At 39.0% G+C, this 15,594-nt stretch overlaps 1 protein-coding gene across 1 annotated transcript; it reads left to right on the forward strand.

Moving 5' to 3' along the window:
- The first annotated feature begins 5,898 nt into the window (after nt 1–5,898).
- On the forward strand, nt 5,899–13,984 carry ccr6b (chemokine (C-C motif) receptor 6b). The gene is made up of 3 exons (XM_061258101.1): nt 5,899–6,031; nt 10,828–10,882; nt 11,705–13,984. Exon 3 carries the CDS (start codon nt 11,720–11,722, stop codon nt 12,824–12,826), a length of 1,107 nt encoding a protein of 368 aa, XP_061114085.1. The 5' UTR covers nt 5,899–6,031; nt 10,828–10,882; nt 11,705–11,719; the 3' UTR covers nt 12,827–13,984.
- Nucleotides 13,985–15,594: the final 1,610 nt, after the last annotated feature.

Here is a 15,594-nt window from a genome sequence, read left to right on the forward strand (position 1 = left end):
TGTTTCTTTGTTAAAAAAAAAAAAAAAAAAAAAAATACATAAATAAATTGGCCCTCGTCCTTATTCTTGTTGTACAGGTAGCAGTTGAAATTGTACTTCCCTCTAGGGTCTTTCAGCGAACTTATCCCTGGTTATGGGTATGCACTTTGTTGTACGTCGCTCTGGATAAGAGCCAATAATGTAATGTAATATAATGTAATGTGGATGATTTAGGACGCGGTGGGAACCTGAAGCGCCTTATTGATGGTAGGGTAATCCAACAATTATTTTCAGAGGATGGTGTGAAAAAGAGAAGCGAAATTCAGCAGCTGCTTGGAGAAAACACACCTCTAGTTCAAACAGGAAACAGGAAACAGCGTCAGCAAGTGTGGCCACTGTGCCACTTATTGAGGCCACTGTGCTCCTGCAAACAGGATGCATCTGACCACTTTTTGGAGTGCAAAGGGTCTGAATACGTAGGGTAAATTAGGCCATCAGTTAAAACGGGCCGGCATGGCCCAAATGGGTGGAGGCAACATTTGATATGGAGACTGCCCTGACATGCTACGTTTTAGCTTTAAATGATAAGGTTGATATATGAACATCTAAAAGTAAAATTGTATGATCAGTGTCTTGATGGTATCTTTCAGAAAAATAGCGATACTTTGCAAAATAAACTTTTATTAAATGCATTTTTTGTTACTGGCCCATTTTAGCTTAATGAGCCAGCAATTTCAATTAAAATGGGCCACCTTCTACATTGACTTTCAGCAGATATTTTGATGGTTCCTCTTATTGAAACCTATTCAAATATTATTGAATATTAGATTCAAGCCTGGATACATCAGTTGTATTGTGTAGACATAGTGCCTTTATAAATAAATGTGCACACACAAACCCACACACAGCATGCATACACACACACACACACACACACACTGTCACATGCATACATACACATTAACACCCACATGCACAAACAGGCTACATGCACATACATGCACAGAGGTACACACAAATTTACTCTCCTCACCCACACACCCCCACACACAGAGACACATTTTTTGAAACAGTTCACAGTTCACGGTCTGATACCAAAATAGCTCTAGGACTAAAGCATTTGTTTTTTATTACATAATTCCAACAAAGAATGATAGAGGAGACCTGACTTAATAAATAAAAAACATATTTGAAAGTTGAGCATTGTGTCCATAGTTATTTTCATGGTGTGAAAGACGATTAGCAAAAAAATGTGGCCAAATTTACCTGACTTCATGTAAATAAGACATTTCTAAAAACACCTTTTCACTTTGTTATTATGGGCTACTAATTGATGAATAGTGAGTACAAGAATGATGAAAAAAAATTATTGGGAAGGTAGTGATGATGATGGTAATAATGATGACTTAGAAATAACAATAATAATAGTAACAACAGCGACAGTAACACTAATAATACTTCTAATAATTGTAATGCACTGCAAAAAAACAAGAAGAAAAAGTTATTATAAAAAGGACTGGATTGTAGAATGGAATATGGGATATGGTATTGCATGGCGAGTGCTTCTGGATTACAGGTATGTGAGTATACAGTGGGCTCAAGAATTATTGGCATCCTTAATAAAAATGGAGAAAAAAGGCTGCATAAAATAAACAACATGGATAATGATCTATGTTGCATGTTCAAACATATGGGAAAACTGCTTTTACTTCAATACATTTACTCTCATGTTTCAATGTTTTTTATTCACTATTTAAGATCAATGCCATGGGGTGTCTCGGTGGTGCAGCCTGTAGAGCACTGACCGCATGCTCATTGTGAGCCGCGACATCGGCGGTTCGAATCCGACTGTCTGACATTTGTCGCATGTCTTCCCCTCTCTCTCTCCCACTCTTCCTGTCTCTCTATACTATATACTGTCCGATAAAAAGCTGAAAAAGGCCTAAAAAAATATATCTTTAAAGATCAATGCCACAAGTAATTCAACCAAGGTACCAGGAGATCTTGCCAGATGGTTGCCTCTGCTAGGAAGCTCAGTGTTGGTCGTAGGTCGATTGTCCAGCAGGACAAGAACCAAATTCCACACAGAAATGGTTAAGTAAAAACAATAACCATGTACTCCAATGGCCATCTCAGTCTCTAGACTTAAATCCCATGAAAAACCTGTGGTCTGAAATGAAGAGAGCAGTATCCTAAGGATATCAATGCTTCTGATGGAGGAATGGTCCAAACTCTATCCAACTGTGTTCTCTAACCTTATCAGACATGATAGGAAATGACTGTCATCTTTGCCAGGGGAGTTTGCACAAAGTATTGAACCAGGGGTGCCAATAATTGTGAAGCCTGTTTTTTGGGGAAATGGAATTTTAAAAATAGAAGACTTAGGTTGATTCCATTGAATCATTAATAAAGCACACTACTTTATGCATGTTGGAAAATAAAGCTTACGTCAATAACTATTAACTTTTTTTGCATATTTATCAAGGAGCCCACTGTATGTGGGGGGGGGGTCTCAAAAGGTCATTTTGTGATTTTATGAAAGGTCCCATGTTTCTTCAAAGTGTGAGCTTGGTGTTGCTGGTGTGAGATTATTTCCATGGAAATGTGTTCTTTGGGGAGGTTTAACCAATGGTGGAGTCCTAAGAAAAAAAGTTGGTATACTATAAATCTGGGACAGCTGTTGAGCTTCGTCACCAGTATGCATCATGCACATGCAGCCATGCCTGGAACACCCAAGGGGAAATATAAGGGATACTAGAAGCTATTATTGTAACTATTAATACTATCGCTACTATTATGTTTTTTTTATTTTTTTTAATCAAATGCTTGTTGCTGAGGATTATCTGAGTGGATGTTAACCCTAAAAAATGGGTCACCCATCTGTAATTTGGAGCCATGCCTCCCCAGGAAGCACAGGGGGGTTGAGGCACATGGCTTTCACTGGGGCAGAGCTCCACACAGCTTCTCCTGGTTGGTTATGATGTACAGGGTTTGCTGTTGCAGAAATAAAACCATTGCACCAGTCGCACTGAAACAATCAGAATAATACCAAACATGAATATTATCTAAACTGACTTTGTCATGAAACATCCAATGCTGTACACATCATTTAGTAACTGAGTAAAAGAGGGAGAGAGCAATGAAGGGGGGTTCAGGAGAAGGTCAGGGCCTAACAGGCCGTGCCCTCTGAAACCTTCCCGTGCCGTAAAGGATATTGCCCGTCGTAACGAGTTTTACGGCTAGAGGCCTGAATAGACAATCAGACAATAGAGGGGGTTGCTTTGGAAGAAAACAGACGCCTTGATTACCCGTCCTGCTTCCTACCAGAGTACAGAGCTATGAGTCGAATCCTAGGTTTTGAAAACCAGGCGTGGTTGTAAAATTTTATGGTACAAGCAGGCAACTTTACCCACTCACTTGTAAAAGGTCAGGGGATCACAGTCAGTCAGCCTTACACCAGGAACACGGGGAGCGATTTTAGAGAGGACGGCGAGAGAACCCATACTCACGGAGGAAGCCTCGTGCGGACAAGCCATCAAAGTACCGGACTCACGTAAGCAGAGCCTTCTCACGTAAGCAGAGCCTTCCCACATTAAGCCCGCTAACGTCTTTCTCTCTAAACCTAGACAAGTTCACCCCAGACGGACGACTAGGCGAGGAAGGACGACGAGGCCGGGGTACCACCGGGACTGCATGGCCCAAGGGCGGGTTAAAGACGGACAAACATGGCCACGTGAATGCCGGCTTTTTTTTTCTTTCTTTTTTTTTCTGTTTCAAAAATTTGCGGAATTCCAAATTTTTGGGCCACTGATTTTTTTCTTTTTCTTTCTTTTCTTTTTGAGTTTTTCCCAAGAGAAAGCAGTTGTCTGCGCTAGAAAATTGAAGTGCCCTGCAGGCACGTGGAAAATAAATATCTGTCATTTTCACCAATTTAACTTTTTAGTCTATCAGGCAGAAGCCATATGGAAGAAGGATGAAAACATGAAGAATCTTAAACATTTATACCGGCTATTCTCTGATTACAATGTTGACATTTCACTATTAAGATGGCGCAAAATAAAGTTCAAATCAATTACATTTGTCAGTACTCTAGTTAAAAAAAAAAAGCTAATACGACCCCTAAGCAGTATCGGTTACATGGTTAGCCGTGTAAAAAGTGGGACGGTAACAGTTTACGAAAACAAATGATTTGTCACATCCATAGTATACATGCAGCGGAGATGGGCTTTTTACATGTTTTGCCCCCGCCGTTTATGGAGTCTGTGCACACAACTGCAGCTGACACACAAGCCTGTTGTATGCTGTGTTTTGGGTTTAGGATATTATGTAAGGTTTTGTTCCTTATCTGTAAATTTGGTGATGGTGGAAACAAGTTTCCTACATGAAGCCTTCAAAGAGGACCGTAGGAGTTTATCAGATCCTCGATAAGGCATCTTAGGTTACTGTTTGATGTGGAAGATTTCCATATGAGTGGGAAGGTTTCACTAAGAATGAGTCGTTACGGTTATTTGTGTAACTCTGATCCCACAACTGGCCTTAATGTAAATACTGTAGGTTAATAGAGGAAGACTACAGCAGGAAATGAGATTGGATTCTCTTGACTTTGCACTTGGTATCAGTTTTGAAATTATCCTTATGTCTGACTGCTGTGCATGAAAAAGGGACCTTGATGTTTTGCGATATCATTAGTTGTAGGTGCGTACACAGTCTAAGGTATAAAAGCAGAATGCCAAGGTTAATCTCCCATGTATTTTAATTGTCTTTTATTAAATGAGAGCTCAGTGTAAATACATGCAAAGAACTTCTAATCACCCGCAGACAGTATTTGGCGAAAGGTTATACCACAAATTGTGAGTCACCTAAATAAATGGTCAGCTCCTGCATTTGTTCTGTCCTCTGTTTCCTAACTGGAGGGGTTTCTCTGGCAAAGTACAGTTCATGAAGTCAAATACAGGAAGTCAACAGCCACCATATTGTTCTGGGTCATCATGAACATCATGAACCTTCATGAATAGATGATTTGTCAAATGGAATGGTCCTTTCACTGTGTACTTCTCTGTGACATGTTTATTGCAACATTGCTTTTTACAATGATGATTAGTTTTGGAAGCGTTGCTGCCATTTTTTTGCGTTTATACACTGATGTGTGCATTGCATTGTACATGTTTTGGATAACAGCTAAATCAATAAATGTATATTTTATAGTACACATGTTGTTCCACATGCCTCACCCAAACATGTTATATCTAAAGCAATGTCACCTGGACAACCTGTATCCAAGGCCGTGAGTTTGAGGAAACAGCAGAGGAACAGCAGGAAATAAAGATAGCCATGTTCTTGTGGGAACTTGATCTCAACAAAAACAAATACATGTCATCGTCATCTTTTCAACAGCATTTTGAATACAATAATGGCAACTTGTACAAATATAATGTTAATGATGTCTTGCACACACAGACATCCTCCCCAGATGCGTGACAGAAAGGAATGCGAAAAGTAGGGCATGTTCAAAAGGTTCTGAAAACTGATGACAAGGGGGATATGGTCTCATTTTATAAGAACAAGACCCAGATAAACCAAAAAGAATGTACATGTTGGAAATTATGGGATTGAAATTAGTTTGTAATTATATTATAAACAAATGGACAAAAGTACAAAATAATTATAATAATTAAGACTTATCATCAACATCATCATCATTAATCAAACCCGATCTACGCAGATGGAAAGTAGATAAAATATCATAAAACAACATAAAAGGTATGGAAAAGATAAAAGACAAACGTGTGACAGCAAGAGTTTCATGAGAGAGGGAGGGAGAGAGAGAGAGATAGAGATGCAGCTGTGAATATCAAAGCCTGGTGAGTCTAACTCTGTGTGGAACAGAAAGCTGGGCAGACCACATCTTAAAACCGAACAGCGCTGTGTTCATAATCTAGCAAACCTCAGCATTTCATTCTTACTGGGGCTAGAAGCGCTTATGCCCTGGATCTCTGCTCACATTGTTTTTACCTGCCAACCTGTTCGGGAGTCTGTTGTTACCTGCCAACTTGTGAGTACAGGTGCTTACATCAAATAATTTCATACTTTGCATATGTTGACTTGTATGTTGTTGTCATCACGGCCTTGCACACTTTATGTGTTTTTTATTTAAAGTGTTTTTTTAAAAATCCACGGCATAATGCAAATACATTTCAGCATCAAACTTTGCATAGAAACATTTTTCAGTTCAGTTCATGTAGTTCTCTTATAGTAATATTAGTTCATTATTAATGTAGCTAAAAGTGTGCTAAAATGTAACATTACATTAATTTAGATTTTGAGAATGTGAACCCCATGGTGTGTAAGAGTATTCATATATGGGTTGAGATACAGCTGCCCTGCAGGCTGCATTATCACTTGCCCAATTTATTTTTAATGATTACTTTCAGTACATAGCCACCTTTTTAAATAAAAGGAAAGGGTTAGTTGGCAACTAGTAGAGAAGAAAAAGAAATGGTGAAAAAATATTGCATATGAAAGCACTACTTATTCTTTCAACTGTCACTTTAACCTGGACAGTGCACCCATTGTTTTGTGTATTTGTAGACAACAAGCATCATGGTGTTTTGAGTTAGGTTAGCAGGTGTATGAGTACTGTGACTCTCTGTGTTTTTTTTTTGTGCCTGTTCTGTTCTGTATTATCAATTACTGTATGTTTCTGTGTATCTTTAAAAAAAAAAAAAATCTAAATCACACTGAGAAAGCAGAGGTAAAGTACCTATGTGATGTTTACACAGTAAACATTAACACAGCATGAATATTAACAGTACCAGTCAAAAGTTTGGACACACCTTGCCTTTCTCTGGCTTTTTAAAATGTATTTCCATTGTTTGTAATCAAATAATTCATATGTGGTCAAAGAGCACATTGTCAGCTTTTATTAAACCATGTTTTTATACATTTTGGTTTCACCATGTAGTAATTACAGCACTTTTTATAAATAGCCCCCCCCCCCCCCCCATTTCAATGTTTGAGACAAATTAACATAATGTCAAATAAAATAGTCATGCATATCCATTGCATACCATGACTCCTGAATGGATGTCTATGGGAATTGGGGGGGGGGGGGGGGGTGGGACTAGATGCTCAGCTGTAAATTATGCTGATACATTATGGAACACATTTGTTGACTAAATGGCTTTAAATCATTAAGGGTCCGAGATATCAAACCAGCCTCAAACAACCTTGCTGCTACTAGATATACTCAAAGTTGTCTTTCAAAGAACAATTTGCTGGGTGGGAATGATGTGGTGGGCTATCAGCAACAGTGAGAAACACAATTTTCCACCAGTCATTGCTGATCAACTGTCTTTTTATGTGACCTGCCCTGTAGTGTTGAACAGTTCCTTATTTAGAGGCACATGCATCAACAGGTGACTTCCTGTCATTGCCCTGGTGTGGTGTGGTCGCATACATTTTTTCGTTGACACATCAGAACAAGGTGAACCACATATAAAGTTCCTTGTCGTCATTTGCAACTGTCTTACTCTCTGAACCAAAATGTGGCCTACACAAGATTACGATCATGATGCATTCCATGACAGAAACAGCATAAATGTACTATGGAACAAAGCGGGGGAGTAGAGTTACTTTACTTTATGTCCCAGTGTAACTATGAATGGAGCGCATTAATTAGCGAACTAATTTGTCCGGCCTTGTCGGTTTCCATCTTCATACACATTTTCTCGCTGATGTACAGTAATGACAGTGAATTTTGTTTCTGGCCACAAGAAAAGCCTGATTCTGAAATTTACATATAGTGTCATAAGAAAAATGGAGACATGATAATCTTTTAATATTACAAATTCTACAAGAATGTGTACATTAACACTAAGTATAATTTATATTCAAATAACAATGACACAATTGTGCATTAAATAATTACATTTATGTACGGCTGTAATATACTTCATACTCGCTCAGTCATGAAGAGGTGAAGTGCGTTTTAAAGCAAGGGGCAACAATTATACAATTATGGGTCACATTCACAGTGTTCACTTTAAAGCAGAAATACTTTCCAGTAATCATGTGCTTCAACTGAAAGTAAACCTAGGAAGTCCTTTCAAAAGCTGTAAAATTACATTATTGTTCAAAGCCTGGAAGTCTGTGAAAGTATCTGAATGGTTGTTTTAGTTTTTGTAGCCATATTAGAGAAGTGAATACTAAAACAGGAACAAAAAGTATTGCCCATTGTATTGACCTATCCTCATCTCTTACGGTGTGTCTGTTTATTCATCCCGTTTTCTCAAAATTTAGTAGCCAATTGTGCCCTATCTATTTCAATTTATTAAAGATCTTGCTGGACTGCTGTAGGACTATTTAAAGCACCACTTCTCCCCAGTCTCCCTGAAATTGCCACTGAATTTATAATCATTCTTACAATTACTGGGACTGTATGTGGCAGAGTGATCGTTTTCAAAACCGAAATTATTCAAGAACTAGGATTGCTTACCTTAGAAGCATCATATCGCAGAACTGGTCAGGGTTGCCAGTAGATTCATAGAGCAGGCTATGGAAACGCGACAATGTAGCTGTGCCGAGCCAGTTGCTAATTGCAAATCGCTTCCTGTAATGTTACATTTTAGATGCTGCTAGAGGCTATCATTGCGGCATTTATTGTTATCATGAGTTATCCCTACACTGCTGTACAAGAACAAGCTGCTCCTTCATATCAATTTTTCTGCTTCATTCATTGGCTAAGTGATGAGATGACTGACTTTTAATCTGTGATTGGCCTGCTTTATTATTTATTATTTATACAATGCTGAGTCAGAGTTCAGGAAACACCATGATATTCTTGAAGATTACTGACCCAGGTATACCATTGCTATTGCCTTCCTCCAAAATGGTAACCATATTAAATACATGACACTATTAAAAAATCTATAAAAGATTTGATCAAAAGTATCTTGAAGTACGTCAGGATATGGTGTGATAAATGTGCATCATGTAAAACAAATGCAAATCTGTATTGCATTTCACTATGTGTCGCTTTAGCGATAGCATTTAATTTAACTTAAAGATCCATAAAGATCTGCAATGTAACATAGTGTACTGTATTTCTATACCCATGACAGTTAATTCCCCTCGGTTACATGTATGAGACATGATAATCGTCTCGTAAAATTTCCTTTACTGTAGCACCTGCAGCAACAGCTGATACTGATTCAAATGTACAAGCGGCAGAGATGGCACAGGCTAAAAATGCAAGCCTCATTTTAGCAGGGAGATTGGTGAATGTAGTATTTATTTTGGTAAAAGAAAAAAATTTTTGCATTGAAAGAAGACATGCACAGTCCTTAGTTAAGCACTTGGAACTCAATCTGCTGAGGTGCTCAATTATGGGCCCAAGCTGACTGTGCATGTATATCTGGTGGCCCAGTGTGCTTCTGCTCTGGGCCATGGGGAGGTTTCTCTGAGGGTAATTACCCCTGATGGGCTTCAGCTGTGTTACCTCTATAAAGGTCCCAGTTAGGCTCAGTGCAGACACACTGCAATTTGCTCTCTAGTGCAAGGGTGCCCACACTTTTTCACTAGAAGAGCTACTTTTTCCCTCAACTAGTGAGAAGATCAACTACCGCGCACAATTTTTGCAGTTAAATCTCAAAACATCAAATATGTCTTACATTACATTTCTTTCTTTTTTTCTTTCTTTCTTTATACAGGAAAAGATTAAAAGTATCATTACAGGTGGTTGAAACATGTTACAGTTTATCAGGCCTGATTCAGTTAAAAACTGGTGTTCAGCAGGTTCCTGTTCTGCAGCACGTAAAAGACACAGTTCAAGACATTTCTCAAATTAAACTACTCAAGGGCAACAAAGGGGAGATACCTACACAGATGTAAATCTTCATAAGCAGCGATGTAGCTACTCAGGGCTAGTCGCAGGCAGTTATTGAGGTGCTCCTGTATTTGGGTACATGGGCACTGTCGTAGTTTGCATGGGATTTCCCCTGACTCTCCAACTCTTGCCAAAATTCTTGAAATTGCACAGTTTGTGATGTTGTAGTTGAGAGAAAAGCGTTTTTGTTTGAAACTCTTGCCTGTAATGATCATTTTGGTTATGTGTTTCTCTTTTCCCTGAAGCTCGGTGTTAAACTCGCTCAGCTTTGCAGTAATATCTGTTAAGAGAGCCATGCAGGATCTTCCAGTTACTTATATTCTGCATCTCGTAGCTAGAAAGCTCTTGATCTAGTTTTTTAGTTTTAGATCCCTGAATCTTTGTAAGAATTTCCCCCTACACAGTCACCTCACATCACAGTGTAATAGTAGCTCTGTGTGCTCAGTATTACTGTCTTCTAATTGAGAAGCAAACTTCTTGCGCCAATTGACTGCACAATTTTAATTGAAATTACTTGGCCCAAGTTGAGCATTTTGCTGCACAGCGCCTGTTGATGTATAATAGAGTGATAACTTCGGAAATCAGGGAAATCCTTGTCTTGATGGCAGAGCGTAATGAGGCCATATGTACGGCCAGTCATTGATGGTGCACTGTCTTCGGTCATTGAGACAAACTTAAATATGGGCAGAGAAGAAAGGGACAAAATTGAACGGGCTACGTACAGTGTATTTATTTAGGCTCATTTAAATTGAGTAGAAGCCACAGCAGTAACACAAGCCACTGAATGAAGTGTAACAATTACTATACCTAAAGCAAAAAAAAAAAAGATAACAATAAAGTGATCAGATGCTCTTTCTGGGGTTTACCATGTCACTGGCGACAAAAAAATCATTACTTGTATATTTTCTTAAATGGTCAGCTCATGTAGTTAACTGTATGTGTGTATTCTGTCCCTTGTGTTCTAGCAAATCCCAAACTCCTCCAGTTTCATCAACGGACCTCCAGACACATGTGCAGTAGGTAAGTTAAATCCACTACACATCTGCACAATCATCATAACCATGGTTCAGATTTCAATCTGGTCTTTCATTGGCAACTTTAGCGGTCATGTATTTTAATGGAATCTAGGTTGTTGTGAGCCAACCTATTCAAGGCACAAATTATGTGAATCTTCTATGATGTTCTATCCAAATCTTTACTTTCTATGCACTGTTATTTTAGTCAGATGGTGTTAATGTTATCTAGGTAACATGTTGAAGTAATGACATTGCTTTGTTTTTTCTGTTTCATTACCACTATGGGTATTAAGCATGCCTTTAAAATAATTTGTCCATATAATAATATTTGGGCGGCACGGATGGTGCAGTGGGTAGCACTGCCGCCTCACAGCAAGGAGGTCCTGGGTTCAAATCCCCGTCGGCTGGGGCCTCTCTGTGCGGAGTTTGCAGTATTTCTCCCCGTGTTTGCGTGGGTTTCCTCCGGGTACTCCGGTTTCCTCCCACAGTCCAAAGACATGCAGGTTAAGCCGTTTGGAGAGTCTAAATTGCCCATAGGTGTGAGTGAATGGTGTGTGTGCCCTGCGATGGACTGGCGACCTGTCCAGGGTGTATTCCTGCCTTTCGCCCAATGTATGCTGGGATAGGCTCCAGCCCCCCTGCGACCCTGTTCAGGATAAGCGGGTTAGGATAATGAATGAATGAATGAATAATAATATTTGTATGATCATATGAATGTAATAAGGGCCTGGGCAAAATTTATTTAATATTTAACAGGGCACTGACATCTTTAATTAAATTCAATAAATAATGAATTCCAAATTGAGCGAGTCTTCTTTTTTCACAGAAAAACACTGCCAAAATGAATTACAGTTACAATTACAGTTACGACGATGACTATGGAGATGGAGAGGAATCATATGACTATGACGCATCTCCGTGTGAGCTGAATGACAACCGTGAGACAGAACTGATGGTGCAAGCCTATGTGCATTCCAGCATCTGCATCTTGGGCTTTCTGGGAAACATCCTGGTGATCGTCACCTTCGCCTTTTACAAGAAAGCAAAGTCCATGACAGACGTGTACCTCCTGAATGTGGCTCTGGCCGACCTGCTCTTCGTCGTCGCCCTCCCGTTCATAATATACAACGAGCAAAACAGCTGGAGCATGGGAGCCTGGGTCTGCAAACTGCTGCGGGGTGCGTACAGCATAAACCTCTACAGCTGTATGCTCCTGCTAGCCTGCATCAGCAGTGACCGCTACATCGCCATCGTTCAGGCCAGACGGTCCTTCAGGTTCCGGGCGCGCGTGCTGTTCTATGGCCGTCTCATCTGCACGACCGTCTGGGTGCTGGCAGTTGCCCTGTCCATCCCAACCTTCTTATACAATGACAGGTACGAGGCCCGCAGTGGCTTAGGCAATGGGACCACGGCAGTGTGCTACTTAAAGTTCGACCAGCAGGAGACTGCAAAGTTGGTGAAGGTGTTAATACCCAGCACACAGATGGCAGTGGGGTTCTTCCTCCCCCTGCTGGTCATGGTCTTCTGTTACTCCAGCATCATCGTCACCCTACTGCAGACCCAGAACTTGCGGAGGCACAAGGCGGTGCGCGTGGTCATCGCTGTAGTGGCGGTCTTCATTGCCTGCCACCTGCCCTACAACGTCGCCCTCCTGGGTCGCACGGCAGCCCTGTTCAAGGAGAAGCGGTGTGGGACGGGGAAGGCCACCGTGCTGGCACTGATGGTCACCGAGACCCTGGCATACCTCCACTGCTGTCTCAACCCTGTGCTGTACGCCTTCGTCGGGGTGAACTTCCGAAACCACTTCCAGAAGATTCTGGTAGACCTGTGGTGTCTGGGGAAGAAGTACCTTTATGGCAAGCGGTCATCATCAGTGACCTCAGAAGTTTTCATCTCGGCTCGAAAGTCAGTTGATGGCTCCAATAATGGGTCCTCTTTTACTATGTGAATGTTATGTTATGTTTTCACAATCCAGTTAAAATATTTCCTGTTAAAATAGTGCAAACCCATTCTAATATTTCAATGTGTCTTTTCAAGCTTTCCATTAGCATACAATGAGAGTGTCTAGGAGAAATGGTTTCACTGTAAAATGTGTAATGGGGTGATGGTGGGGATTCTTACAGTTTCAGTGTTGACAGTAACTGGGAGTCACACAAGGAGATCAATACTTAGCGCTTCAGTGTCTCGTAGGAAGGGTTGGGTTACGATTAAGGTTAGGGTTCAATCTGCAGGGTTTTCACCCCCTCTTCTTCATGAGGAAGTCCTCTAGGTGATGGGGAATCTGTGGTCTGTGGTTAGGTTAAGTGTTAAGTGTGAGGTTAGTTTTGCAGAATTGGTCTGTGTGCAGCAGCTGGTGAGAGGTCCTCCTGAACTGACCAAGGACATTGCAGCAACCCCTCATTTAATGAAAATATATAGGAAGATACACTCAAATGTATATTTGCAGTAAATGTATCAATTTAACCCTTAAACACATGACTGAACATAACGGGGCCCTAAAATTAATAAAAGCTTTTTTCTTTGGGAATGTATATAATGTGATTTCAAATAATTTATATTCCATATTTTACTCCTAAGAGTGTCTCAGATGTTTGTGTTTTATTTTGTTATATTTTTTTATCTTTAGGGATATTAGATTGAAGTTACTCAGAAGGAAAAAATGAGATTTTAATTCATTTTTATCAAACATAAGTTGAGATATATTCTTCATCTTATTTTCTGTATGCACTCTATGGACTGTCTTTTACTGTCTTTGTCCATAATGTTTGTTCCCAATGTCTTGATTTGCCACAATTTTAGATTTGGAATCACACAATTAACATGTGGTAATAGTGCACATTCTTATTAAAGGGTATTTTTATACATTTTGTTTTCACCATGTAGAAATGACAGCTGTGTTTATACATAGTCCCCCCAATTCAGGGCACCATAATGTTTGGGACACATGGCTTCGTAGGTGTTTGTAATTGCTGAGATGTGTTAAATTGCCTCCTTAATGCAGGTATAACAGAGCTCTCAGCACTCAGCACTTAGTCTAATAATTGCTCCAACAGTTGTTAACTTCTCACCAAGCTGCTTGCTTATTTTCTTGTAGCCCATCCCAGCCTTGTCCAGGTCCAGGTCCAGGTCTATAATTTTGTCCCTGATGGTCTTAAACAGCTCCTTTGTCTTCGCCATGGTGGAAACATTGGAATCTGATTGATTGTGTGGACAGGTGTCTTTTATACAGCTACATAACGATGTAACGAGTTGACACAGGTGTTTTGGGTAATGAGTTGAGATTAGGAGAATTATTAGGCAGAATTATTGCTGATTGGTAGGGGATCAAATACTTATTTCATGCAAAAATACGATAATAAATTGATAAAATTTATATGATGTTGTTATTGTGGATTATTTTGTGATATTCTGTCTCTCAATGTTAAAATGTACCTATGATTAAAATTCTACACAGTTCCATTCTTTGTAAGTGTAAAACCTACAAAATCAGCAAGGGATCAAATAATTATTGCTCCCACTGTATATATATATATATATATATATATATATATATATATATATATATATATATAAATTTATATATATATATATATATATATATATATATATATATATATATATATAGTGATACAATGGTAGTGAATATATCAAGTGTCAGTTTTTGTATCTTTTTGTGCCACAATATATATGTTTGACAATGACACAGCAAAAATCTAAGCCATAGAGATCATTGCCACAGAAAATGATATTGGGTGCCATTCAGGCTTCCATTATGGAAACTTGGTGTACTATGTAAGAGAATAATACCATTCAAATGATGGTTTAGAACAATGAACAATGAACTCCTGATCCCATTTATTGAGGAGATATTAAAAAGCAAATCAGAGTGGAGGCAAAACAGGCCCTCACTATGCGTTCTAGGGTTTAACTGTATATTTCCCATGAATAGTTCATTTCACAAATAAGTCAGTTATCTCATGATACCATTGCTGTGTGTAACTGAATCTAGAAATGATCAGTACAGCCATCCATTGTCACAAATCAAGAGTGCAAATATATTAGATCTCCATATATAGACCAATATGTTATTGTTGGCAAACGGATGTTCTGACCATTGTTAATAATGGTGGGGTCACTTGAAGACAATGCACACGTAAGCCAAGACAAAATAACAATAGATAACATACATAACAATGTACCTCTGGCTAAGTTCATGTAAACAATTATTGGTAGGGATTCATCCGGCTGGTGTTTTATTTTATAGTTCTATTCATACAGTACAGTGAGTGCTTGAACTACTTTGATAAGAGTTTGTTTCAAAATGTCTTGTTTCAATGAATTGTTTTGAGTGCCATTTTATACAAAATACTTCATTAGTTCAGATACAGAATTTATTTTTGTTTAAAGTATAACTGCATATATTTCATTTCTCCACCCGTACAGAAAATTTGACAATAAAATAAAATGTTTTTCTTAATTTTGTCCCACTGCTGCGATTGTGTAGTACTTCAATTGGTTTTAATTTACATGGACAGTGATTAAGGATTTCAATTAAGCAATGAAATATATGAAAAAGGAAGTGTTCTTGGAATAAATGTGTGGTGTAATGTAATTCTACCATACATTCTAATTAGCTACACTAATTTATAATTATTTAAGGCCATATCCATATGAATGTCTGCTCTTCATTATTTATATAACTTGACATTTTTACAT

This window comes from Conger conger, chromosome 1 (assembly GCF_963514075.1).
Source record: "Conger conger chromosome 1, fConCon1.1, whole genome shotgun sequence".
NCBI classification, from domain to species: Eukaryota; Metazoa; Chordata; class Actinopteri; order Anguilliformes; family Congridae; genus Conger; species Conger conger.